Source organism: Saimiri boliviensis, chromosome 5 (genome assembly GCF_048565385.1).
Source record: "Saimiri boliviensis isolate mSaiBol1 chromosome 5, mSaiBol1.pri, whole genome shotgun sequence".
NCBI lineage: Eukaryota > Metazoa > Chordata > Mammalia > Primates > Cebidae > Saimiri > Saimiri boliviensis.
The window spans coordinates 149,993,845-150,021,162 of record NC_133453.1 but is presented as its reverse complement, the minus strand read 5'-3'; the positions used below and the strand labels follow the sequence as shown (position 1 = coordinate 150,021,162).

The following is a 27,318-nucleotide window of genomic DNA, read 5'->3' as shown; positions in this document are numbered from 1 at the left end:
CTAGCCTACAGTCCCAGTACTGTCTTCTACCAGCCACTACGCCTCAGCCAGCCCCCAATATCCACTCCTTCCTCTGCCCAGATCTAGGAGGGTCAGAAGAGCAGATCATGGACAGAGGACACACAGGAAACGTCTCGGCCCTGGGGATGTCCTTCTCGTCCCCAGATGGAAAGGCTGTCTCCAGGCTGCTGCAAAGCCACTGTGTATTCTCCATCCGGTGATGGTTAACATAAGTGTGGACAGGCTGTGAAACCTCCGGACCCCATTCTGGCAGCACTAAGGCTTGGCAACCTTCATCCTGACATTTAATTTCTTAATTATATGACATCAACGTCAAGTTACAATCCTTTGGATTAACCAGAACAATTTGGGGCAGGGGTCAGAACAGCAAAAGCAGCCTCCTAAGAACATTCACCAGGATGTCAGTTATCACTAGTCTCATGGGAAAAAAAAAAAAAAAAAAAGGTGAGAGTTGGTAAACAATACTAAAGGCTAAAATGAAAGAGGGGTTAATGGAAATAATGCCAGAACCTCAGGGGTGTCTTTCAGATCTTCAGGCACCTGTGGTTTACAGTGTCTGCACCTGAGCTCAGATGGTCACAGTTCCAGGGCCTTGGCTCAGGCCAGGACCACTGTGAGTCCTTTCCAATGCCAAGTAGCAGAGGCCTGGCTTTCAAGGCAACTTCGACTGCATAATGGAACCGTGGAGGGCAAGTGAAATGTTGGCACTGCCTTGTCTAACAAGCAGTGACTGTCCTTCATGCACATGAACTCCTGAATCTTGTTTTAACCCGAGTAGGAGGAAGCACGGTTGACTCGGATATCATCTTCAGTTTCCATTTCTGAAAACAGAATGTGCCTTTTTTTCTCTGACTCACTTCAGAGACCCCACGCGGGAGCAGCCTTGCTCAGGAAGAAAGCGTGGGTCAGGGCAAGGACTCCATTTATTTACAAGTGAAGGGCGTGGGGCTGCAAAGGTGGCCGGCCAGGGCTTGCTCAACAGATGTGCTGCTCCCGTAACGTGTCTGAAACGTACCAGTGTCCCTAACATCGTAAAATAAAAGCACAGATGGTAACTTACCCAAAGTGACTGGATAAGTTCATGGAAATACAAAAGAGAAGGAGGTTTTTGATCATGATAAAACTAGAGAACATTCCATTGTCCATTCCCAATAAGAACAGTAGTTGAAGCAGGTGAATATGGAGGAATAACTCTTCCCTTCTCCAGCTTGATCTTGAAGCTGAAAAGCACACAAAGCAGGGAAGCACGTGAACATCAATGCTGTTGTGTCAGGGTTCCTGGAATCAAATCACACTGCTATCACAACAATTTACAAAGAAAGGAGCCCGGCTGTCCTTTCCCAGCACAGCAGCACACCGGGTCTTTTCCACCAGCCTCACTGGGCAGTAAGTTGGAGCATAAAAGTAAGTATCAAGAGGCTTATTTTTACTTCTGCTCAGGGTGCAGAATCATCCTCATTTATTGTTTGCTACGTCTCAAATACTGTTTTGTTTTTTAGTATGTTACCAAATAAACGATCAGTCCAATTTTTAAAATTAACGTATTACTTATCTGAACAGCCGTATTTTATATCTGTCAAATCCACAAGTGTAATGATTTTACCTTTCTGAAATATCTGCCACGCGTTCAAAGCCAGCAAGCTACTCCTCGCTCTGCAAGGCACTGAGAAAGTATGAGGAAAGAAGAAGGAAAAAAGCACATTTAAGAAACAGGTTTTCTGCAGGATCACGATACCATAACGACCGCCTATGACAACAGAGTGTGGCTACTTCGCCGGCATTGGGTCCCCGCGACTGCACAACTTAACCACTGCCTCTGTGCGAATCTCCCCTCATCAATGCATCTGAGATCCAGGCGGACATCGTCCCTGGGCTCAGCGACCAACCTTAGTGAAAACAGACATTTCGCAATATGCGCATAACGCAAGTAGGTGCTCTCAGCATCCGAACAGAACGCTTCCGAAAGAAGCCTTTTCCCAGGAAGCCCCCCACCCCATGCCCCGCAAACTCTGGAATCCGGAGACACAACAGGTACTTCCACCTCGGAAGCGAACGCCCTCGGCGACTCCTGCCAAGAAGGGCAGGGTCCATGCGGTGGTCGCCTGGCCACGTCCTGGGGCTCGTCGCGGGACCCGGGCCAGAGCCAGGCGGCGAGCACGCGGCGCTGCATGCGGGAAACCCGGGCGGCGCCTCCCCTCGCCCCTCAGCCCCGAGCCAGGGCCCCCCAGGAGGGGCTGCGCTCCCGCGACCCCCCGACTCCCACCGAGGCTCGCCAGGGCCGGCGCGCCAGGGCAGGTGCGCCAGGGCAGGTGGGCGCGGGGGCTGCACTGCGGAGCCGCAGCCTGGGCCGCCCCGGCAGCCGCGGTCTCCACCCGCCCGGTCCGCTGCGGCGCGCAGAGGGTCTCCCGCTCCCGGCCCTCCCAGCGGGCTGCCGGCTCTCAGACCTTCCCGGTTCCCGCCCCGGGTCCCCGCCGAGCGCTCCTCTGGGCAGCGCCTTCCTCCCGGGCTGGCAGCGCGCGGTGCAGCGGCGGCTCCGAGTCCCCTGGCCTCGAGCAGCCCGCGCGCCACGCGCGCGCCACCCCCGCGGGGTCCGAGCCCACCCGAGACGCCGCGCGCCTGGGAGCCCGGGCTGACGCCGGCCGTGCAGGGGGCGACCTCGCCCCTCCGGCTCCCGAGAAGGCGGCCGCGGGTGTCCCCCGCCCCCCAACCCGCGCCGCGCCCCGGCGCCCCGTCCCGCAGGGCTGAGCCTCCCGCAGTCGCCGGGGGAAAGTTTGCGCCCCGGCCCGGCCCCGCGGCCCGCCGCGTCCTCCTACCCCGCGGCCCCGGCCCGGGAGGAGCCGTCGGTGAGGGCGCATCCTCCGCCCCGTGCCGCCCGCGCCGACCTCCCCGGCGCCCCGCGCTCCCGCCGCCGCCGCCGCCCCGCAGCTCCGCGCCCGCCGCGCCCGCGCCCGCGCTCACCTCGCCGAGCGCCACATGTCGTCTCCGGCTGCAGCGCGGCCCTCCGCGGACGCTCCGGTAGAGGCCGCCAGACGCTCGGCGAACGAGTCCCGGCTCGGCGGAGGGGGCGGGGAGGGCGCGCGGCGCGGCCTGCGCGGGAGAAGTTTCTTGGGGCGCCGCCGCCCCGCGTGGGCCCGGGTGGGAGGCGCGTCAGCCCCGCGTGGCGCCCGCCGAGCGCCGCTCCCCGGCCCGGCCCGGGTCCTCCCCGAGCCCCGCGCGCGCGTGTTCCCGGCGCGTCTGAGGGAAAGTGTCGTCCCGCCCGGACGGGAGCGCAGGCGCCGGGGTCACCGTGGGCTCGCCCGGAGCGCGGCCCGCCGGGGGCTCCCCTCAAGCTCCATTTCCTGACCCCGGGCCGCGGGGGAGGCACGGCCGGGAGGCCTGGCGCTGCCGGCGGAGACGACCCGGGGCCACCGGGACCCCCAGCGGGGCCGCCGGCCTCCGCAGCCGCGCGCGCGCGCGGGGTCTCGCCGAGGTCCCGAGGCCGGCGGCCCGTGCGTCCCGGCGCGGCGGTTCTGGGAGCGGAGCGCGGCGTTCAGGACGGCCGCGCGGCACCGGGGTCCCTGCGGACGACGCGAGCAAGGTGAGGCCGGAGCGCCGCGGCCCGTGGTCTCGGGCGGCAGGGCCTGGTTTCCTCCGGAGCGGGGGGGCGCTCGCTGTCACGCCCGGTGGAACACGGGCCACACTTCGGGGAAGGCCCCCGGCGCGCGGCGGGAGCGTTCTCTCCGCCGCTGTCCCGTGCCCGGTCTCTCTTCACAGGATGGTTGTGGAAAGAAGGCAGATTCCTGACCTCCTTTCCACTTGGGTCTGATACACTGAGTTCCAAATCCAAGTTCCCTGCTAGTGCTTCTGCACATTCCCGAAATGCTGAACGTCCCTGCAGAGGAAAAACGGTAAATCTGTTCCAGGAACAGGACACAAATATACATGAATGTGCAGATAGACAGGAAGTGTTACTCTGAGTGTGCTTTGAGCCACACTATTAAGTCACTGTTTCCAGTGGTTTCTTCACAAAATGTGAATGAAACGAGACGCTCATTTGAAAGAATTTTCCAATTCCAAAATAGACATGGGACACATGTATTTCTTCGTTTTCTGATTTCTCAAAAGATGTACCACTAAGGTGAAATTCCTTGGCAGTCATTAACTTTTTAAAAGTTAGCAACATGCTTTCATGCTCTGTTTAATATAATTTTCAGCTATTAGGTGTTGGAGTTCTAGACTTAGAAAAATACCAGTGACAGCTGCTCTTCTCTCGGGATTAAACAGCCTAAGGCAGATCAGAGAGTTGGAAGAATTGGGGAATTTAAAGCTTCACAGCTTGTCACACGAAGTCATTCAGTGTATGTCTGCAAGAAAAGAAAATGCATGTAAACAAGGGATGACTTCTGTGTTAGTGAGGATTATAAACATTCATTCTTAATAATGAAATACGTCAGCTGTAAGTGAACATGTTCTTGTGATGGATTATGTTTAAAACTTCCATTTTTTTTGGTCCACTTGCTATCAGTTTTATGTCCACATAACACATATTACTGAAAATATACAAATGATCTTACGCTAGAGTCATTCTTTAACATTGTATTTAAGCATGTTGCTTAAATTCTTTTCTCCTCCCTGTGACGAAATGGTATGCCACTCTCTCCTCCTAGTGTTTATGTAACAAAGCCTCACTGCCCTGAGGGGACAGTGACATCATAAGACCTATCAGGATCTTACAGAAACTCACATTGCGAGGAGAGTACTTACTACCATTTCAACGATTTTTGTTTTGCTGTGGAATTCTGTATTTGTGCTGAGAAATACTAGGCTATCCCTTGAATTCCCGTTTGTGCCATGAGCATTTTCTCTTTTTTGACTGTAATAGAGGAAAGTCGCGATCTTTGTGAAAGACAGTAGAGGGCACCCTAGTTCCACACAACCTCGGCCCTGGACCAGTCTTGATAAGAATTTCATTTCCAGCGTGAGAGCCTAAAATAGCTGAAGGTGGGGAAGCTGGGCCATGAGTAGAACACGTGCCGAAAGAGAACCCACCCTGGACCGCAGTCAGGGCCAGGGACTGAGACAGTGGCTGCGTTTGCGTGGGTGGGTGTGGTAGATGTGGCCGAGACCTGAACACAATGCTGTCGTAGAAGTGAAAGCATGTTTTATTTATCTTTCTGTGCTTGGCTTATTTCACTCACCAAGCATGCGCTCTAGGTTCATCCATGTGATCAAGAATGGCAGGATTTCCTTCTTTGTTAGGACTAAATAATATTCTGCTGTGTGTGTATGTATGTGCATATATGCATATGTGTGCGTGTGTGTGTGTGTGTGTGTCTGTCTGTCTGTCTGTCTCACAGTTTATTTATTCATTTATCCTTTGGCAGACGTTTAGCTTGTTTCCGTTATTTGGCTATTGTAAAAAATGGCAAAATGAACCTGACAGCTCAGATACCTCTTCCAGATACTGATTTTATTCCCTTGGCTATATCCACAGAGAGGGGATTAGTGGGCACAGTGGTTGCCAAGGCCTGGGGGAAAGAGAGATGGGGAGATGTTGGTCAAAGGGTACCAAATTTCAGTCACGCAAGATGAATAGATTCTGGAGATCCACTGCACGGCACCGTGACTGTTGCTGACACTGCGATGTGTACTTGGCACTCGCTGAGAGGGTAGATCTTACATGTTCTCATCTCACACGCACAAGAGGGCAGCTCTGTGAGGTGATGGGAGTGTGAGTGAGTGTGGTGGTGAGGTACACACATAGCAGCCAGCAAGCTGAACACCTTAGAAACCAGATGGTACATCAATGACTAGATGAATGAACAGATCTACATTTCTGCATTAAAAAAAAGATAAGATACCCCCACAGCTTTACCAACACTGGGCACCCATTCCCACCCTCCTGCGTACCTGCATTCCACTGACACTTGACAGGGTTCTTAAAGGAACATGGTCTATTCTTTTTCACACTTTGTCTCCTTTCTGTAACCAGGGAAATAGAGGCGAATGGGGCTTTAAAAATTGTGTTAAATTTTTCCTAATTTCATTGTATCTATTTTATCTTCACTGGTGTTTTATTTATCATATTTCTATTTTACCACATTTCATTTTATTTTGTGATGGCTCTAGGGTTTACAGCAGGCATCTTTAACTTATCATAGCCTACTTTCTTTTTTTGATACAGGGTCTTGATCTCTTGCCCAGGTTGGAATGCAGTGGTGCAATCTCAGCTCCCTGCAACCTCAAACACATGTGCTCAAGTGATTCTCTCACCTTAACCTCTCAACTAGTTGGAACTATGGGCATGCAGCACCACACTCAGCTAATTTTTTAATTTTTAGTAGAGACCAGGTCTCACTAGGTTGCCCAGGCTGGTCCTGAACTCCTGGGTTCAAGGAGTACTCCCCGCTCAGCCTCCCAAAGTGCTGGGATTACAGGTATGAGTCACCGCACCCGGCCTACAGTCTACCTTTAATTGACATAATTCCATTTCATGTACAGTATACTATACGAAACTTGCAATAATATGCTTCTATTTTCTTCCTGTCCTATTCACTCTTGTTGTCACACATATGACTTCTGCATTCAGTGACTTATCTTTTACTTTAATAATCAATTTTTTTTTTTGTAGTTTGTGAAGGTCGTCTATCAAGATGCCAACTCTTGTTGACCTGTCCTTTCTTTTAGAAACATTTCGATAGATTTAAGGACACAAATGGTTTTTGGTTACATGGATGAATTGTATAGTTGTGAAGTCGTGGCTTCTAGTGCATCTGTCATGCAAATGGTGTACATTGTGCACAAAGGTAATTTTTCACCTCCCTCCCATCCTTCTCCCTTTTGAGTCTCCAGTGTCCATTACTCTGCATGTCCCTGCATACCCACAGCTCAGTTCCCACTTCTCAGTGAGAACAGGCAGTATTTGGTTATTAGTTCCTGAGTTACTTACTTAGCATAATGGCTCCCCAGTTCCATCCAAGCTGCTGCAAACGATGTTACCTTATCCTTTTTTATGGATAAGCAGGTATTCCACGGTGTATATATGCACCAGATTTTCTTAACCACATGAGTTGATGGGCACTGAGGTTGATTCCACATGTTTGCAATTATGAATTGTGCTGTGATAAACGTACACGTATAGGTCTTTTTGATTTGGTGAGTTCTTTTCCTTTGGGCAGATACACAGTGTGAGATTGCTCGGTTGAGTAGTAGATCTGCTTTTGGTTCTTGGAGAAACCTCTGTACTTTTTCCCATAGAGGTTGTACTAATTCACATTCCCACCAACAATGTATAAGCATTCCCTTTTCATCACATTCATGCCAACATCTGTTGTTTTCTTTTTAATAATGGCTATTCTTGCAGGAGTAAAGTGGTATCTTTTTTTTTTTTTTGGAGGCAGTGCTGCTCAGTCTCCAGGAGACAGGCTGGGAGTACAGTGGCGTGATCTCAGCTCACTGCAACCTCCGCCTCCTGGGTTCATGCAGTTCTGCCTCAGCCTCCCGAGTAGCTGGCTGTGGCGTGAGAATCCCTTGAACCCAGGAGGCGGAGGTTGCAGCGAGCCGAGATCATGCCACTGTACTGCAACCTGGGCAACAAAGCAAGACTCCATCTCAAAAAATAAAAATAAAAAAATAAATTTTAAGAGTCTGAAATTCATCAAGAGTCCACCTGTCTATTAACATAAGTGCTTTTAAAATCCGAGCCCCTATTATCCCTGATTGGGCACGCATGTCATTTACAGTCCCTATTTGAAATCTCTTTTTTTAAATAACACCATGGATTAGACACTATTATTATTACTGTAATTTTTACACAGTTTTTTTTTAGTTTACCTTTTTTCTCACTATTTTTACTGTCAAAAATTTTTTTCCTGGAGTCTTTTTTCTTCCTCTTCTCTGGTGAAGTTCGCTACCTAGATTTCCTTAGTATATGTCCACTGGATTACATGCCTTCAGAGTGTGTGTGTGTTTGGGATTTTTTTCAATCTGAAAAATGCCTTGATAAGGCCCTCCACTTCTCTCCTTCTTACTCTCTTTGAGTGTTGTTTGTTGTTTGAGTATACTCAGTGTGTCTAAGTGTACATTTTTAGATGCTTTTCTCTGTGGAATGTGTTGTATGTTTTTCTATTGTATAACTTTGTGGTTTTAATATGATTTTAGAAATCGGTACTGCTTCCTTGTTCTAATTATTTTCTCATCCCTGCATATTAATGAGCTATCATTAGGACTTCTTGCTCTGTCATCCATATTTCTTAACTTCACATATTTTCAACTTGCTTTTCCGTGCTACGTTTATTTTCATTTGCCAGTTTGTGAATTTTCCTTCATGCTGTCTCATTTATTAAAGCTACGGATAAGAATCTAGTCTTAATGAAAGCGTTTATTTTCTAAAAGTTGAATTTGGTTTATTTGTCAAACATGCCTTGTCATTTTGACAGTTTTCTGTTCCTTGCTGACTTTTCATTTTATTTTCATTTATTTATTTATTTATTTATTTATTTATTTATTTATTTATTTTGAGACGGAGTCTCCCTGTCGCCAAGGCTGGAGTGCAGTGGTGTGATCTCAGCTCACTGCAACCTCTGCCTCCCAGTTTTTGGGGATTCTCATGCCTCAGCCTCCCAAGTAGCTGGGATTACATGCATGCACCACAACGCCCTGCTAGTTTTTTGTTTTTTTTTTTTTTTTTTGTATTTTTAGTAGAGACAGGGTTTCACCATTTTGCCTGGGCTGGTCTCAAACTCCTGACCTTAAGTGATCTGCCCACCCCAGTCTCCCAAAATGCTGGAATTACAGACATGAGCCATCACACCCAGCCTCTAACATTTATATATATTTTAAATACAAGAATTATATGTATATATTATATCTATATATACATATATGTGTGTGTATACATATATACGTATATATACACATATACATATATATGTGTATATATATATGGTAATAGTATTTAAAATATATAGTAATGCCAGCATTGCCATTTTATGTAGATGTCTGAATATTCCAGGACCTGAAGTCTTTGTGGGTCTGATTTGTTTCTCCCATTGTCTGTCCTGTGATGATGTTTCATTTACTTGGTGTTGGGCAATTTATGTGTGTAAATTCTACAGGCTGTAATTAGGAATACTTCTGTTCCATGAGGATTTCCACTTTTTTTCTACTTGTGTTGGATTTACCAACCTGGATTTACTTTAATGTAATTTGTTGTTGTTTTGGATTTTTTTTCTGATGAATAGGTCGGTGTAAAGTTGATTTCCGAACTTCAAGACAGTTCTGCAGCGTCACGTGTTCATAAGAGACTCTCCTCCTCCTCCTCTTCTCTTTTTTTCCTCCTTTTTCTTCTTTTCTTCAGAAGCTGAAGCAGAAACAAGTTCCCTGAAACCTTCCCTTTCCTGGAAAGCAGCGTTTCAGCCGGCCCTCCCCTTCCCTGAGACTGCAGGAGTTTACAGGTCCTGAGTGAATGTAGAAATACCCAGTTGGGCCCCCACTTTCCTTGGCTCTGTTGCATAGTCTTCCGTTTCTCCAAGGTAACTGCTTGGCAGACCAGCTCATGTCCTTCAGCATTTACCCTTGGGAATTTCACTTACTTTCTGAGAGGCACATCACGACATGGAATAGGTCTGTCATCATTTATCCTTGCTTTACTTTCATTGTGTAGGTAGCCATTTAGAGAATCCCATTATATTTCCAGAAATAGATGTTTCTATTCTAGTTTTATACCTATTCTCATGTGGCTTACGTTTAGAAATGTTTCCGTTTTTTCTTTCTGTGGTTGTGAGATCAAGAAAGGCAGAATTGACCCTTAATAAGGGCATCCATATTCTGATGATAAATGAGGAGTGTGCACTGCGTCATCTGTTTTAGGAACTCCAGCTGGCCAATTCTGTATAAAGCTGGTGAGCATTTATGATTTAGCTATGAATTAACACACGGGGAGCGTATCCAGCTCCATAAAAAGCTCAGTAGAAGCAGAATCATGATAACCCTCCAAGAGCAAGTCTTAGGGCCCATTCTATCAACAGGTAATTCCAACAAATCATAAGAATTGTGAACTAGGGTTACCTCTCAGGTTGCGACTAATTGTTTTAGGAAAAGTGAGACACGTGTGAGACTTAAGTCACAAGTTAATCAACATTTGTCTGGAAATTTGTAAAAGTAATTATTTATCTTAGACTTTGATATCTCAGGATACATGAAATTCTAAAGTAACCATGCAAAAGTGTTGAAGATAACTTCCATATGTGCTGTTGATGGAAACACCCATTAAAAACAAGAATCTAGAAAGTTTGAAAGTGGAGGATGAGAAAAAGCAGACCATTTAGCTACTAACCAAAAGAAAGCCAGTATAGTCATATTAATATCAGATAAAGTAGACTTTAAAGCAAAAAGATTTGTTAGAGAAAAAGAGAGGTATATCATCATTTACTAGGAAGATACAGTAATTTCAGATTTCAAATAATTCCAAATTTTCAAATAATTCCAAAGTTGTAGTGTCTTTAAAAAAATTAGACTCAAATGTATATAGATTGTCAGAATTATTAGAACTTAAGGTAGAAAGAAAAAGCTGCAATCAACATGGAAGGGTTTTACTCACTTCTCTCAGCAAGTGATTTTTAAAAGGCAACTGAAGAGAATAGGTACATACACAGAAAACATAAAGAATTCCCCGTTTTTAACACTGATTAAAGTTACATGGCCACACGCTGAAAACACTGTACCCTACAAGGTAGAATGCATGTTGATTGGGTAAGAAAGCAATAAAAGTATGATCTCAGAGTATGGTGAATTAAGCTGAAAGTCAAAAACAAAAACATATAAGCAAAACCCTCAGAGAATATGAATAAAGAAATCTGTAGAATATCAAAATATTTGTAAGTTAGAAAGCATACTTTTAAATAACTCTTCAAAGAACTCACGAAAATTCAAAATATTTTAAACTGAGTGATAAAAAATATGCCACATCACTACTTCCAGAGACAGCCAAAGTTATGATCTGATGAGAATTGAAAATTACATATATACAGAAAACAGTCAAACAATAAAAAAATTTACAAAAATGAAAACTTGTTAGATACAAAGAAAGTAAAAATAAATATGTATAGAAATAAGAGGCCAGGCACAGTGGCTCACACCTGTAATCTTGGCACTTTGCGAGACTGAGGCAGGAGAATCACTTGAAGCCAGGAGTTTGAGACCAGCATGGGCAGCATAGTGAGACCCTGTTAATACAAAAAAATAGAAAAATTGGCTGGGCACAATATTATGCACCTGTAGTCCCTGCTACTCAGCAGAAGGATTTCTTGAGCCCAGTGGTTCAAGGTTGTATTGAGCTATGATTGCATCACTGCAATCTCCAGCCTGGGAGACAAGTGAGAACTTGGCTCTTAAAAATAAAAATAAGAGCAGAAATAATTTAAAAACAGCATCTGTCTTTGTGTTGCTGTAAAGGAATACTTGAGGTTGGGTAATTTATAAAGAAAAGAGGTTTATTGAGCTTATGGTTCTGCAGGCTGTACAGGAAGCAGGGTGCTGCATTTAGGGAGCCCTCAGGCTGCTTCCACTCAAGGTGGGAGGGAAAGGGGAGCCTGTGTGTGATGAGATCACATAGTGAGAAAGGAAGCAAGAGAGGAAGAGGGAGGTGCCAGGGTCTTTACAACAAACTGTCCTGGGAACAAACAGAGCAACAAGTGCTTCTCTCCCTCCCTCCTGGGATGGGCATTAATCTTTTCACAAGAAATCCACCCCGATAACCCAAACAGTGCCCACCTTCAAATCTGAGGATCACATGTCAACAGAGCTTTGGAGGGTCAAATATTCAAACAATAGCAACATCCAGTAAAAAGGCCAAAAGTTGGTATGAAAAGATAAATAAAAATGATATACTCCTGACCAGACTGATCAGGAACAAAGGAGGGAAGGTGGGCGAGGTACAAATAATTGCTGTTATGAATTTAAACGGGGCAATCACTACATATCCTAAAATACTAAAATACGATTTTAAAAATTATTTTAAAATTTATGATGAAAATTGACAGCTTAAGTGAGATGAACAAGTTCCTGGAAAAACACACTTCTCACAACTGAGATATGAAAAATACAAGTAGAATACCATTACTAATAACAAAATTGAATCCATTATTAAAATTAATGGAGAAAACTCTAGGCCTAACTCTGTAAAACGTTTTAGAAAGACATAAAATGTCTTTCTATACAGAAGACTTACAGAAGTATTTCACCTATTCTTCAAAGAATAAAAAAATATGTTCCAATGTTTCTCTAAAGTCAAACTGTGATACCAAAATCTAAATAGAAATTACAAGAAAGAAAATGTTGTGGACAATCTCTCTCATAAAAAGAGGTACAAATACATAAATATCAGATAACATCCAGCAATTTATAGGAATGCTAAATATCATGACCAACTTGGGCTCATTTCTGGAATGTAAAGTTAGTGTAACATTTGCACAATTCTTACAGCTCACCAGTAACAGCAAAAAAATCTTATTCTCATTTTGTAAATATAGAAAAAAATAATCTTTCATAATTAAAATACAACATGAAGTATCTAAAGTCACATATTTAATCTGATAAAAGATCTATTATGAACACATCAGTTAAAAGACACAGAAACTTAGAAAGAGCATCACAAGGCCAGGCGTGGTGGCTCACACCTGTAATTCCAGCACTTTGGGAGGCCAAGGCAGGTGGATCACCTGAGGTCAGGAGTTCAAGACCAGCTTGGCCAACATGGTGAAGCCCCATTTCTACTAAAAATACAAAAATTAACGAGGCGTGGTGGCGGGCACCTATAATCCCAGCTACTTGGGAGGCTGGGAGAATCACCTGAACCCAGGAGGTGGAGGTTGCAGTGAGCAGAGATCATGCCACTGCCCTCCAGCCTGGGTAACAGAGTGGGAATACGACTCAAATTTTTTTTTTTTTTTTTTTTTTTTAAGAAATGAACATCAGATACAATGCCAATATAAAAATAAAATTCTAAAAATGATACCACTTATATTAGCACTTAAATTCATTAAATAAACAGAATAAATCCAACAAATATTCAGAATCTCCTTACAGAAAACCATGAAACGTTATTAAGTGAAATTAAGTCCTAGATGAATAAATACCTCTATTGTATTCATTGATTGAATAACTCACAATATTAATTCTCTGTCACGATGATCAATAAAATCTTAGCAGTATCCATGAAAATCTTGGCAGGTTCTCTAAAAGCCAAAATTGACATGCTTTCTGAAAATTTCCCCGAAGTATTTGGAGATTAGTAACACATCTGTATAACCTATAGATCACACACACACACAAAATCACAGGGAAAATTAGAAAATATTTTAAATGTCATAATGAAATACAATGTATGAAAATTTGTGTGGTGAAGTTAAAGCAAAGCTTAGGGAAAACCTTATAACTTACCAACTTAGTGGTGCGTGTAAATCACTAAGCCCACAGAGAAGCAGGAGAGAGAGGGCACAAATTGCCACCGTTTCCCGACAGATGTTCACTTTATGATAAATTGTTGTCCTAAATATTTTGTTGTGTGCATTTTGTATGTGATATTTACAAAACAAATATTTTCTAAAACTAAAAAAATAATGATGCATATGCATACTGCTGTTTCTGTGAGGATAACCATGGTGATTTGGTACTAGTGTCAGACATGTGCTGTCTTGCACACACAGCCCAGCCACAAGCACTGTCTGCTCGTGGCCAGTCCTGTGACATCCCTGCCCTCACCCACTCATCCCCTCAGAATTGCTTTTAAGTAAACCTAAGATGTCATGTCATTTTATCCATAAATAATTCATTTTGTTTTTGATAGACATATTCTTAAAAAAAAAAAAAAGCAAATTGTACAACCGTGCTGATACTATGATGCTATTTTTAAGGGTTTAGGTGTTTATTGCCTAATTTGGGTGCACATATAGAAAGCCTTGGAAACGTATGCATCAAGTCAGGATATAAATATGTCTGCTTCTCTAAAAAGAATTATAAGATGATTTTCTTTCAGGACATAGTGCTTCACGCCCTGTTTGCTTCCTTCGGACATACTTATTGCGCCCATGATACCCATTTCAGCCTATATTTTAAAGTAGGACTTCAAATATATCCAGAGTTGACCACATCTTTGCCAGGAAGGAGAGGAGATATCCATGTGTGGTAGCTTACACACACACACACACACACACACACACACACACACACACACACACGCCAGAAAGAGTTTATTGTAGATAAATAAAATAGATAAGCAGGTAAAGTGCTGGGAAGGGCAGAGACAACAGGTCTGATGTAAAGGTTTAACATGCCTTGACCACACACCTTCGGTAAGGCTCTGAACAAGTAACAGAGAAGAGTGTGGGAGTAACAGCATGTGATCCATTCTGGCAGCATCTATGGTGAGAATGATCCTTATTCTTAACAATCAGACCGTTGGCCTCTTAGAAAATGTCAGCATCACTTAGAAGAGACATCCGCATTTTATAAAGGACCCTAGAAGAGTCCTGCTGAGGAACCTCAATCACATGAGGGTGAAACTCAACTGTTTTGGAAAGGAAAACAAATAGCTCTGGGTTGATGGATGGTAGGGAGAAAGAAAGAAATCAGCTCCTTTTTACGCTCTATATTGTCACATACCAAACATGATCAAGAATCTCCAAAGTGAGGTTGCCTGCCCTCACCTTCCCAACAAAGTTATCATTCAGGAGACCAGGTATCTTGCTGACATTCACAACTCTTTGGATAAAAAATATATCTGCAGAGTTTGGATAAGGTCGGCTGTTGCTTGCTTGATATTTTAAGCCCAGGAGAACAAGCTAATTCCTAAGTGAAATGGCTTAGAACTTGGATCAGGTTCAGCTACGTTGATTCAGCAAGGCATGACAGGTTAAAAAAATTAAAAGAAGCGTCCAGGTATGGTGGCTCAATGCCTGTAATCCCAGCACTTTGGGAGGCCAAGGCGGCTGGATCACTTGAGGTCAGGAGTTCAACACCAGCCTGGCTAACATGGTGAAACCCCATCTCAACTAGAAATTTAAAAAAAAAGAAAATTAGACGAGCGTGGTGGCAGGCGCCTGTAATCCCAGTTAACTTGGAGGCTGAGGCAGGAGAATCACTTGAACCTGGGAGGTGGAGGTTGGAGTGAGTGGAGATCACACCATGGCTCTCGAGCCAGGGCAGCAGAGTGGGACTCTGTCTCCAAAAAAAAAAAAAAAAAAAAAAACCTGGAAGATTCAGAATGGTATCTATTTTTTGAGAAGGAAAGCTGACAAATAAGATACAGAAGTTGTTCTTCATTGACACAAAATGCTGAATAATACCTCAGACCAATTTGTCATAGATTTTTAAGAACAAGAAAACTATTTCATTGATCGATGGAACACCCGATACATATTTGTACAGAACCAACAGTATGTTGAGCTGGGGTGGTAAAAATAGACCGCATTACACTGATCTGAATTCAGAATGTGATGCAACAGAGGTGGCGAGCACCAGGGAAATTCAGTCTCACACTGAACTTCCATTTTTGTTAAATTGTTCACATTCGAAGACTCTACAGCGGTACTTGCTAAATGTGGTTAAAATCCCCACTTTGTCAAAGTAACAGAGACATCTCCGAATTGGCATGTGCCTGCAGAACACTGTGCCTTCCTCAAGGAAAGGTGCTGTCTACTCTGATGTTAGCTTTTGGTTTTGTTTTGATTGGATGTTTTCCAGCCTTCAGAATTTTGAATTACTGTCATCTTTTGAAATAATGCCATACTAATTCAAATGCCAGCATAAATTAAAATACTTCTTAAGCGCTTAGAAGAAATTAACATCAACGAGCCACATAGTTTTAAAAGAAGCATAATGATTTCTCCTAACGTAAGCAAAGAAGCCTTCCAATACACACTCAACAGATGAAGCTGCTGCTAAGTGACTGGAAACTGAGATTCCTGGGACTCTGGTATTGACAGTCAGGAGTGATGGTTCAGAATACAGATTTTGGGGTCAGACAGATCTGGGTCCAAGTGCTGATATTGCATCTTACCATTTGAGTGACCTTGCACAAGGGATTTTGGGCCCCTTGGGCTTTCATGTCTGAATAGGATGATGATAGTTGCCTCCTAGGAGGGAGGTGAGGAGAAACTGAGATAATGTATGTGAAGATGGTGTGCCCACCTAGCCCCGGTGCCTGGTGAGTGTCTGCTGTCAGACCACCCTTTGGCTCGCTTGACAGTCTGTTCATCCATGTAAGCGGGATACACTTTAACACAGAAGGAAAGGTTCAGGCATGTGATGAAAACAAACAATGCTCTTCTTCCCCCACAAGCATGAACTATTGTTATAAAGCATCATTCTTCATGTCCCCTTCGAACATTCTCCCATGTCGCACATGTCCACATCCACATGTTTTATCCAGCTCTTCATCACGACTCTAAGGCATCTCTTCTTAGTGGAGATCGTAGAAAGATCATCACATGGACCCAGGTTATTTACTTGCTTGCCCTGGCGTGTGGCTCAAGTCATTTCAACTCCCCGAGTCCCAGCCTTTCTGCTTGTAAAATGGGAAACAACATTTAACTTTATGGAGCTTGTGTTCTAGTGGAGACATGTTAAACACGAGAGAAGACAGGGGTGGTATGTTAGCTAGTGATAAAAGATAAGGAGAAAAATAAAATGAAAGTAGACGGCATGTGTTGGAGGAGAAGCAGTTTTGAGATTTTACCTACGGTGTCCAGAGAAAATTACATATGACTTGAAGAAAGTCAAGTGGTGAATCCTTCAGAAATCCAGGACAAGAAAATCAAGTTCAGGAACTATCAGCAGAAGGCCACCAGGTATGCTCAAAGGTCAGAGTGGAGGTCAGTGTGGAGGGAGGGGCGGCAGACTGAGGCGTGAGGCAATGAGGGCAGAGAAGTCTTAGGACCAGCCACGTGACCTTATACGTCACACCAGGACCTCTGGCTGTTTAAGAAGTGAAACCACCAGAAGGTTTGAGCAGAGCAGTGACACGTTCTGATGTCCTTTTAGCAATATCTGTGTTAGGAAGTGTTAAAAAAAAAAAAAAAAAACTTCAGACAAATTAAACAATTTAAATGAGCAAAGAATGATTTGCTTCATGAATTGGGCAGCACCCTGAACAGGTGGAGTTTCAGAGAGCTGCACCCAGCAACATGGGTGCTTATCCATATGAAAGGGAAGTGTCATACGAAACAGCTTGTTTAGTCAAGGTGGAGCATTTGCCTTATTTGGGCATTGTGTGGTAATGAGGCATTTGCGTGGTCTGATGAGTTGGTATCCTGTGACTGGCTGAAGCTCGGCTGCTGTGACTGGCTGAGACCAAGATGTTTGTTACGAGAAAAATACCCTTAAGTTAAGTTGCAGTTTTTTTTTTTTTTTTTTTCACGTACTAAGTTCAGTTGCCATCCTCTATGCAGGAACTCAAAGTAGAAAGGCAGTTTCAGGCCACTTTTAATTTAACAGAAGGGGATACCTGGGAGCCAGGGCAGAAGGGTGGAGTCCAGTTGCAATAACTGAGATTGAGAGATGATGATAGTTTTGGCCAAAGTGGTAGCAGCAGAGGTGTTTAGAGCTGGTTGAAGGCAGAGCCACAGACCAGCTGCCGTTCAGACATGAGGTGTGTGGGAAGCAGAGAAGCTAAGTTCTGAGCAACTGGAAGGATTGGCAGTTACCTAAAACACATAAGACTCGGGGAAGATCAAATGTGAGAGGGAGAAAGAAATATCGGGAGCTTGGTCTTAGGCATTTTAAGTTTGAAACGCTCATTAAACATGGGTTCTTGGGAGACGTCTGAGATGAAGACGCACGTAGAGGGGTCCTTCCACTCAAAGACTGTTGTCTATGGATGTAGAAGTGTTAAGAAAAAGATGGCACAGACCGAGGGACAATTGAACAAAGTTTCCCGAAGGGCACCAACAACAGTCACCATTAGCACTCAGAGCATGAAAACGGCAGGAAGCTGGTGTAGAATCTGGGAATGGCGGTCTGTGGCCATAGAGCAGGGCCACCAGCAGGTGCTGTGCCACAGGCAGCAGGGGGGCGATGCCGTGGATAGACAACGTCCTGGAAGTAAGGGAGCTGAAGCACGGGCACTCCCGGCATCCCTCCCCACCTGCTCACCCATCGCCTGCTGACGCTTCGCATTGACTGGGCCAAATGAGGTGGCAAGGAAGCCCACTTGGTGTGGTCCCCAGAGTGAACATCCAAGACACGGAGAAGGCAGCGAAGGGCAGAGAGAGAGTATGGAGAGGCAAAATGAGAATAGCATAAAGAGCACGCAGAGATAGAAATGCGATGTTCCATGGCTGAATAATGGCCCTTCCAATAATTTTTGTTTTTAAAGGAGGAAAAGAAGATTCACAAGGGAGACTACAGAGGTCAGTCAGCCCCTGGCGGAGCAGAAATCAGGTAGAGTGTAGAGGGGGCTGGGGGCACCAATGCCTTCTGGACACGGACCAGCCTGTGCGCTCCTTCAAGGTTGACAGATCACTGAGGGTCACTGGGCCTTGGTGTCCTTATTTATGAAAAATAACTTTAAACGGAATCATCACTGTGATTCTCTTCATTTCTTTACCATTTGTGTGTCTCCGTTGGCCCTTAATGAAGTGGCTCCTCCTCTCTCTAGGGCCATTCCTGGCTTCCAGAATGCAAGACAAATTGAACTCGGATGCACTCAGATGTTTTTTCACCACACCAGTCATCCTACGAAATATCCTCCCATGTCTGTGATGAGCTAAAGAACTCAACAGAAAGTCACAGGAAGTGGGTTACTGTAGGAGTTCTGGACCTGAGTGAACTTGCAAAGTTTCCAAAGCTTTCTCTGCCTCAGCTTCTTCCAGTATAAGGGAAACATCTGTTGTGGCAAGATGAAAGAAACGCACAGCAAGTTGTTTGGAAATCTGTAAATGCAATGCAGGCGAGAGCTGTTATAACACAATTAGGTCAGTGTGCCACGCTGTCCTCCAGTACGTTAGTGAAAGTATTATTTAGGATATTTAGGACAGCAGCAACCATATGAAAAGCAAAATCAGCGGGGTTTTGGTTCAACTAAGTTCATCAAATTCTGGTTTAAAGAGATGCATGATTTGGAGGCTTCTCAGGGCTTTTCATATGCTAATCAGCTTTGTGACCGTCTAAACGCGAGAAAAATGCAATGATTCCCAAAGTAACTCAGCACCAAAATCCCTTTCTCAAAAAGCATTTCACAGACCATATTCGGTTATTTTTTGTTGCACGCCCAGCAGATGCCAAGTGACGGTGATCGTAATCCTGTTAGCCGAAGGCAACGTGTTGACCGTCTCCTGGACCGGCCTGGCCCTCAGGTGCAGGCCTCAGAGGCAGACAGGTGTGTCAGCCGTGTGCCTCAGCGTCCCCTTTTCAGACAGATGGCTCAGCTTTCCCTTTTTTCTTTACATTGGAGGTAACTCCAGTGCCTGATGCTTAGAGTGTAGTGAGGAGTTTATGAGCTAGAAATTGAGAGCGTTTGTCCCAGCACCCACTGCACAGGAACTCGGCACAGCTGTTTTGTGTCCTGTTGCTTTGTTTCCTTTTGTGATGGAGTTTCGCTGGAGTGCGATGGTGCGACCTCGGCTCACGGCAACCTCCACCTCCCGGGTTCAAGCGATTTTCCTGCCTCAGCCTCCCAAGTAGCTGGGATCACAGGCGTGCGCCACCACACCTGGCTAATTTTTGTGTTTTTAGTGGAGACAGGGTTTCACCACGTGGGCCAGGCTGGTCTCAGACTCCTGGCATCAGGTTATCTGCTCACCTCAGCCCCCTGAAGCTCTGAGATTACAGGAAAGAGCCACTGCACCCAGCCTGCTACTTCTGTTATTCGTCATCACAAACCCCTCCTGGGTGGGTTCCCTAATGATTCCTTTTGGTGCACAGAGAAAGTGAGGCTCAGAAGTTACTAATCTGAAAGCATGCTCTCATGTTTAGAAAGCGGGAGGGCTGAGTTCCGTATGTGCTCAGTGTGATCCACCCCATCCAGAACACCACCACAAAGTCATTCCCACTTGAGATCCAGCTCTGCAGGGGGTGAGGATGTGATTGCCTTGTGGGGGCCCTTGGGACCTGCCGTGCTGTGAGCATTTCAGGTGCACGTCTGTACTGACCTCAGACAACGTTGTGCACTTCCCAACGCTGGAATAGGTTGTTTTTCAGTGGAATTCAGCACTTCCCGGTGGAAACGCCGGAATGTGTGATGTGGATACTATTGAGCACTAGCTTGCATTTATTGATTACTTTGGGTTTTAATTGGGGCTTTTCACCCTTCTGCTTTATTTTCCATTACATAATTTCTCCTATATTTCTTCTATATATAATTTTCTATACATAATTTCTTCTATATATAATATGTATATATATAAATTGTGTTATGAGTTTCTCCATGTCTGTTTTTGCCCACGTCGTTCTTGCTAAGGGAATATTTATCTAGTTCATTCTTAACCAACGATCTTTAATAGGCTTTAATTTTACCTGCTATCATGCAATATGAAAGGGAACCTAAAGGAAATATTTTCTAAGGGTAGTATTTAATTTGTTTGGTGTATCTAAGCTAGGGAAAAGAAGTATATTTAGATGGTAGGTCTTTCTTCATGTCCCCAAATCCTAAGGGGAGTTTCCTTTATTTTTTTCTATCCCTAAGGCTGGCTTCACTTACACACATGGTGTGGAAACAATCATCAGCCTCTGACTCTTTGGAATTGGATTTTTAATCCATTTATTTTCAATGTTTGCTAATGCAAAATTAATTAAAATGTAATAATCTTAATAATTACAATTTTTTATATTTTAAATATATTATTTAAAGCTTTATAATATTAAATTATTTTGATACCTAATTTCGATTAATACTTTTAATATTACTTAGTGACTAATTAAACATTATTTTTTTCTCAGGCGTATACTTTATATTACATTTTTGCGGTTCTCATATGTCATGGGTGTGTGTGTTTGTTTGTTTTTGAGACAGAGTCTCACTCTGTCACCGAGGCTGGAGTGCAGTGGTTCCATCCTACCTGCAGGTTCAACTGTTTCTCCTGCTTCAGCCTCCCAAGTAGCTTGGATTACAGGCACACACCACCATGCCCAACTAATTTTTTCATTTTTAGTAGAGACAGCGTTTCACCGTGCTGGCCAGGCTGGTCTCCAACTCCTGACCTCAAGTGATCTACCTGCCTCAGCCTCCTAAAGTGCTGTGATTATGGGTGTGAGCCACCATACCTGGTCTTGTCGTGTTTTTTAACAGTGCAACTTTATAAAGAGTTGGCATATTTTCTTTAAACCAGGACTTTTTAAATGGAGACATTATTAGGGGTTAGGTAGAGAAATACAGTGTTGCTGCTATTTGTGTATTTAATTCTTTCCTACTTTTATTGTATGCTACGTTATTTCTTTCATTGTGGTTTACAGAATTTCTTTTTCTTTGTGGCCTAATGTAGTATAAATTTTTATAAACCTTTATTTGCACTTGAAAAGAAGGTAATTCCCTTATGGCAGAGTTTTGAGGTTAATATATTTCTATTAGAGTTGCTTCATTGAATACTTTTAGATCTTCTATATTCTAACGAATGTTTTGACTCTTTGATCTCGCCTTGTCTGAGGGAGGCATGTTAATGCCTCTTGTTACAAGTTTCTATTTCTCCTACGTTCTCTTTCATATTCTGTGTCCAAAAGTTGTTCATTTTTTATTTGGGGCATAGATATTTATACCTTTTGTATATCCACAGGGGAAAGTAGCCTTTTATACAAATACCCATCTTTTTTCTCATTTAATATTTTTATTACATCATATACCTTTCCTAATATAAAAATCACTATTCCTCCACCTTTTTTTTTTTTTGAGACGGAGTTTCGCTCTTGTTGCCCAGGCTGGAGTGCAATGGCGCGATCTCGGCTCACCGCAACCTCCGCCTCCTGGGTTCAGGCAATTCTCCTGCCTCAGCCTCCTGAGTAGCTGGGATTACAGGCATGTGCCACCATGCCCAGCTAATTTTTTGTATTTTTAGTAGAGACGGGGTTTTACCATGTTGACCAGGATGGTCTCGATCTCTCGACCTCGTGATCCACCCGCCTCGGCCTCCCAAAGTGCTGGGATTACAGGCTTGAGCCACCGCCCCCGGCCTCCTCCACTTTTTAAAGTTAATAGAGAAGCTTTAAAAGAAGTTCTCGGTTTATACAAAACTTGAGCAGAGTGCAGAGTCCACAGCGCCCTCACGGGTCCCTTCTCTCTCCAGTTCCCCGTGGTTTACATCTGGCATAGGTGTGGTGCATTTGCTTCACTGATGAAGCGATATTGATAAGTTATTATTTACTAAACTCTATAGTTATTATTAGAGTTTATGCTCTGTGTGTTTGATGAGTTTTGACAAAAGCATAATGTCATGTAGCCTCCATGAGAGTGTCATATGGAAGTCTCACTGCCCCAAAAAATCTCCCGTAGTCCATCCCTTCATCCTGGGCTTCCCCAGCCCCTGACGCCCACTGCTCGTTTTCCTGGCTCCCCTGCTTTGCCTTTTCCTGAATGTCATAGAGTGGCAATCATGTAATATATGTCTTTGGAGCTTAGCTTCTTTCCTTTATGCAGTGTGTCTTCAGTATTTTGATAAATTGCTTTTATTTTGTTAAAGTTTTCTAGACTTCTGATTGCAAGTAGTTGTTCCGTTTCCTCGCTCTAGTGTACTGGTTTGGGAATTTCAGTATTACACATGTTGGATCTTCCTTACTTGTCTTACATGTATTAGTTTCTCTTATGCTCTTTTAATGTTTTTTTCTATTTATTTTGAACATTTTCACTCTTTTTAAATTTTTCTTAGTGTGTTTTTTATGATATGTATCAATCTTACAGTTTTTACAGTTTCAATCATTCTGAAATAGGAGAGTTTTTGTCTTTAGTTTGGGTTTTCCTAGAAGCAAACCATGAGAAATGGATGACTGTGAAGTGTTTTTTGGAAAGGGCCATAGCCAATTTAAGGCTGCACCATCAAGAAGTTACCTTTCTGCAGAACCGTAGCATCTTCCCCTGGGGAACTCAGAAAGCTGGGGTAAAGGTGTTCTCCTGAACAAGCCACCCAAAGGGTGTTCCAGCTAGGTACTTAGCAACCCCCGCCACTGGAGGAGGGGTGCTCTAGGAGCACAGCCGCAGAGAAGGCCCGGGCAATGCCGGTCAGATGCCAGGACTGGGCTGGCATGCCCTGAACACGGGAGGGGGTGCCCACGGCGCCAGCTGCAGCTTTCATCTTTAGGTTTCTTTTCATCACATTTTTCCGCCTTGGTAGGTTTCAACATTTGTTGGAATTTGAACATTTTTCCGAGTACGTGTTTTGTAATCCTTTTTTGTTTTATCAGGACAGCTCTGTGACAGCAGTGGCTGTCCAGGGTCTCTCTCAACTCATGGCTCAAGGACACCCTCCTAAAAGGACAACTGTCTTAAACTATTAAAAACATCCGCATGTGTCTGCTCCTGTCCCTCAGGATGCAGTCTGGTTGGGGAAGCTTCCAGTCCCCACTGCAGGTAGGGCTCTGCCCTGCCTTCCCCTTTACCGGCTCCGTAGGGTCACCTGCTGCCCCTGCCCTTCCCTTGCCCGATCTCAGGGCCGCCTTCTTCCTAGGATCCCAGGATGCCCGCTTGAGGTTTCGTTGCCATCTGTTTTTCTTCCAGGTGGATCCTCGTGCTCTGAAAAGAAAGTGTGTGTTTGCTCTTTCTGGGATGTCGCCTGATGCCGGCTTCCCCTGTAATGTTCACCCATCGCTAAGCTTTCTTCTAACCAAGGGAAGCCTATGGGGCTGTTCTGGCTTTTCTAGGATTCATTCATTTAGATTTTTGCTCAGCCTACAGTTATCTTACTGGGGAGCTGGTGGGCGGGTGGGTGTTTGGTTTTCGTCCCAAGATTCCTAGGACCGGGCTATGCTTTCATTTTCCCTGCCACTGCTGGTCCCAAGAGGACTTGCAGCTCTTGGCTTGCCTTCCTCTGCCATGGGCTTCACAGGCTCCTCCTCACCTCATTCTGCTGAAGATGCCCCAGCCCCAGCCCTCACCTTGACATCCTACTTGCTTTGTTTGGTTTCCTGACTGTATATTCAGACATAAAGGAGCAAACAAACAGGAATCAACAGACCTGTGTTGCTACCGTATTCTTGCTGCTAGACTTTCTCTATTCTTATTGGGTCTGTCTTGGTTAAGATTTATTTTTATCTGAAAGTGATCATTTTATCTAAATTTTCAAAGAATATTAGAACAAAGGTTTTCACAATGTCCTCTTATTATTTTTGTGATTTCTGTAGTGCCTCCCATGTTTTATTCCTAATATGGATTAAGTGTGTTGTTTTTTCATTCTTGTTGGACTCTCACCAGGAGTGTCATTATTTTTTGTCTTTTCAAAGAATCAACTTTTGGCTGTGTTAGTTATCTTTGTTATATGTGTGTTTCCTTTTTCTTTAATCTCTGCTATTTAATTTATTCATTATTCTTGTCTTCTGTTTTATAAGAATTTGCTTTTCTTTGCCTGCCTTCAGGGAGTCTTCAGATATCTTTTCTCTTCCAAAATAAGCATCCATGGCTATACATTTTCTCCAAATAATTTTTAATTACATTCCACAAGTTCAAAATAGTTTAAAACTATGGTTTATTTTGAGTTTTTAAAAATCCTTGTTTCTTCTTTGATCCATGGGTTGATTGTCAAGTGAATGACATTCTGTATTTATCTTTTGCCATTGGTTTTGAAATTAATGGCATTTTGTTTAAGGAAAGTACACAACTTTCTTCTTTTGAAATGTATTGAGACAGGCTGTAAAGTGGGATAACAATTGTAAATATTTTACCTGACTTTGCAAAGAGCATGTGTTCCACATTCATTGGGTAGAGTGTTCTCTATGTACTCCTCAGGTCAATTTTGTGAATCTTAGTGCTCATGTTTTCTATACCTTCACTAATATTTTGTCTGTAATTAATAGATGTGCATATTGAAATTCTTACATCATTATTATAGATTAATCAGTTTTCCCTCATATTCCATAAAAGTTTTCTTTAAAACTTTAAAAGAGGCCAGGTGTGGTGGCTCAGGACTGTAATCCTAGCACTTTGGGAGGCCAAGGCAGGCAGATCACAAGGTCAGGAGTTTAAGATGAGCCTGGCCAGCATAGTGAAACCCCATCTCTACTAAAAATACAAAGAACTAGCCAGGTGTGGCAGCAGGCACCTGTCATCCCAGCTACTTGGGAGGTTGAGGCCGGAGATCGCTAGAAACTGGGAGGCAGAGGTTGCAGTGAGATCATGCCATTGCACTCCAGCTTGGGTGAAAGTGTAAGACTTCATCTCAAAAAAAAAAAAAAGTTAAAAAAAACACATTGGTATATGAATACAAATTTCAAACAGTTTATCTTTTCAACAAATTGGATTTTTTTTATTCTAAAATATCCATTTGATTTCCAGTAATTATTTTGCCTTAAAGTCTGCTTAAAATCTAAGTGTACTTTGATTGCCTTAAAGTCTGCAGCCACATCAGTTTTCTTTAGGGTAATTATTTCTGATATATCTTTCTGCATTATCTATTTTTAATCTTTCTATTGAGTTGGATCATTGGATCATAGTTGCAACAGACATTTTTGTAAGTAAACATGATTCACAAGCAATATATCCTACGGTAGACGAGTCTCTTGCAAACCATGTGGTTGAATTTTGCTGTTTGAAAAATATCCAGCCAATCTGAAAATTGTTTTAAGTGGATTATATATTTTAGTCATATTTAAAGACAGTTTTTGAATTTACTTTTGAACTATATATGCAATCACCATTTTCATGTATTTGTGTTAAAAGTAACCTCCATTGTCTTTTTTTTTGAGAAGGAGTCTTGCTCTATTGCCAGGCTGGCGTGCAGTGGCATGATTTTGGCTCACTGCAACCTCTGCCTCCCAGGTTCAAGCGATACTTCTGCCTCAGCCTCCCAAGTAGCTGGGATTACAGGCACCCACCACCATACCCAGCCACATTTTGTAGTTTTAGCAGAAACAAGGTTTAACTGTGTTGCCTCAAGGCAGGAGAGGAAAGAGCAGGTGTGTCCTTATCTTCAAGTGCTTTCATTGTATACAGAGGAAGCCCAAACACTGAAACACATACTAGAAATTGTTTTTAATGGTTTACAAAGGTGGCTGGCTACTTAATTCACACGTGTTCTAAGTGAGGGCTTAGAAATCATCAAGAAGCATGTAAAAATGCAAAGAGAATAATCTGTTTCACGTTAGACACTGTCGACAAAACCCCTTAGAGTAAATGTAAGTACACTAAGGTTTTAATGATTATAATCACAAAAAGTCATTGAAAGATGCAAAAAAGAGTTGAATAAAAGGATAAGAGTGCAAATACCTGGCTGGAGTAACCCATTGCACATACATCAATTTTCATAGGTTTTACATTACTGTGTCCAAATATGGGAGCAAGCACTAAATTCTAGAATTATTAGTACCATTATAGCACTTTCTGCTTTCACCTGTAATGTATGCGCCCTGCAATGAAGGATAGTATATATCAAACAGCATGTTAGTTAACGGGGAAAGGCCTGCTTTCCCAGGTTCAAGCTATTTTCTTTCTTCAGCCTCCCAAGTAGCTGGGATTACAGGTACGTGCCACCACGCCGGGTTAATTTTTTGTTGTTGTTGTATCTTTAGTAAAGATGGGGTTTCACCATGATGGCCAGGCTGGTCTTGAACTCCCGACCTCCTGATCTGCCCTCCTCAACCTCCCAAAGTGCTGGGATTACAAGCATGAGCCACCGTGCCTGGCCCTTTACTTTCTTAATAAACTTGCTTTTGCTTTGCACCGCAGACTTGCCTTGAATTCTTTTCTTGTGCGAGACAGAAGAACCCTCTCTTGAGGTCTGGATTAGAACCGTTTTCCTGTAACAGAGGGATAGCTCAGAGTCTGGATCCAAATGTGCCTCCCACCCACTTACAGACTCTGGAGATAAATAGTGATTACATTCCCATTTTTTCCTCCAACAAATTCTGCCACTGGTAATTTGAGCCATCCTGTGAGAGGCACCTTCTGTGAACCATGTTGAGGAACTCACTCCAGCATGTGCTTCTGTAAAGTTGGAGAGAAAATCAAAAGAAAAGAAAACTGAGATTCAGGGAAGTGAGTCCAACAAATGAATGCAGTGATCTGAAGTCCTGGTGTCACAGGAAAGGAGCCCCTATCCAGACCCCCAAGACGGGGCTCTTGGATCTCGTGCAAGAAAGAATTCAGGACAGGTCCGTAGTGCAAAGCAAAAGCAAATTTATTAAAAAAGT

The 27,318-nt window shown here is 43.6% G+C and overlaps 2 protein-coding genes across 4 annotated transcripts in view; one reads left to right on the top strand and one right to left on the bottom strand.

Annotated features, from left to right (window-relative positions):
- Positions 1-3,121, bottom strand: part of GABRA5 (gamma-aminobutyric acid type A receptor subunit alpha5) — a 66,202-nt gene extending 63,081 nt beyond the window's left edge. The window contains exons 1-3 of one of the 3 annotated variants that reach the window (XM_074400140.1): positions 2,980-3,121; positions 1,625-1,684; positions 1,082-1,241 (exon numbers count right to left, since the gene is read on the bottom strand). In XM_074400140.1, coding sequence (XP_074256241.1) covers positions 1,082-1,167 — 86 coding nt within the window. In that variant the 5' untranslated portion in view covers positions 1,168-1,241; positions 1,625-1,684; positions 2,980-3,121. Of the gene's footprint in view, positions 1-1,081; positions 1,242-1,624; positions 1,685-2,465; positions 2,524-2,834; positions 2,923-2,979 lie in introns of those variants that run through there. The other 2 variants (XM_039480096.2, XM_074400141.1) reach the window with 2 other exon arrangements.
- Positions 2,012-27,318, top strand: part of GABRB3 (gamma-aminobutyric acid type A receptor subunit beta3) — a 290,847-nt gene continuing 265,540 nt past the window's right edge. The window contains exon 1 of the mRNA XM_074400139.1: positions 2,012-2,052. The gene's annotated coding sequence lies outside the window, so the exon portion shown is untranslated. The remainder of the gene's footprint in view (positions 2,053-27,318) is intronic.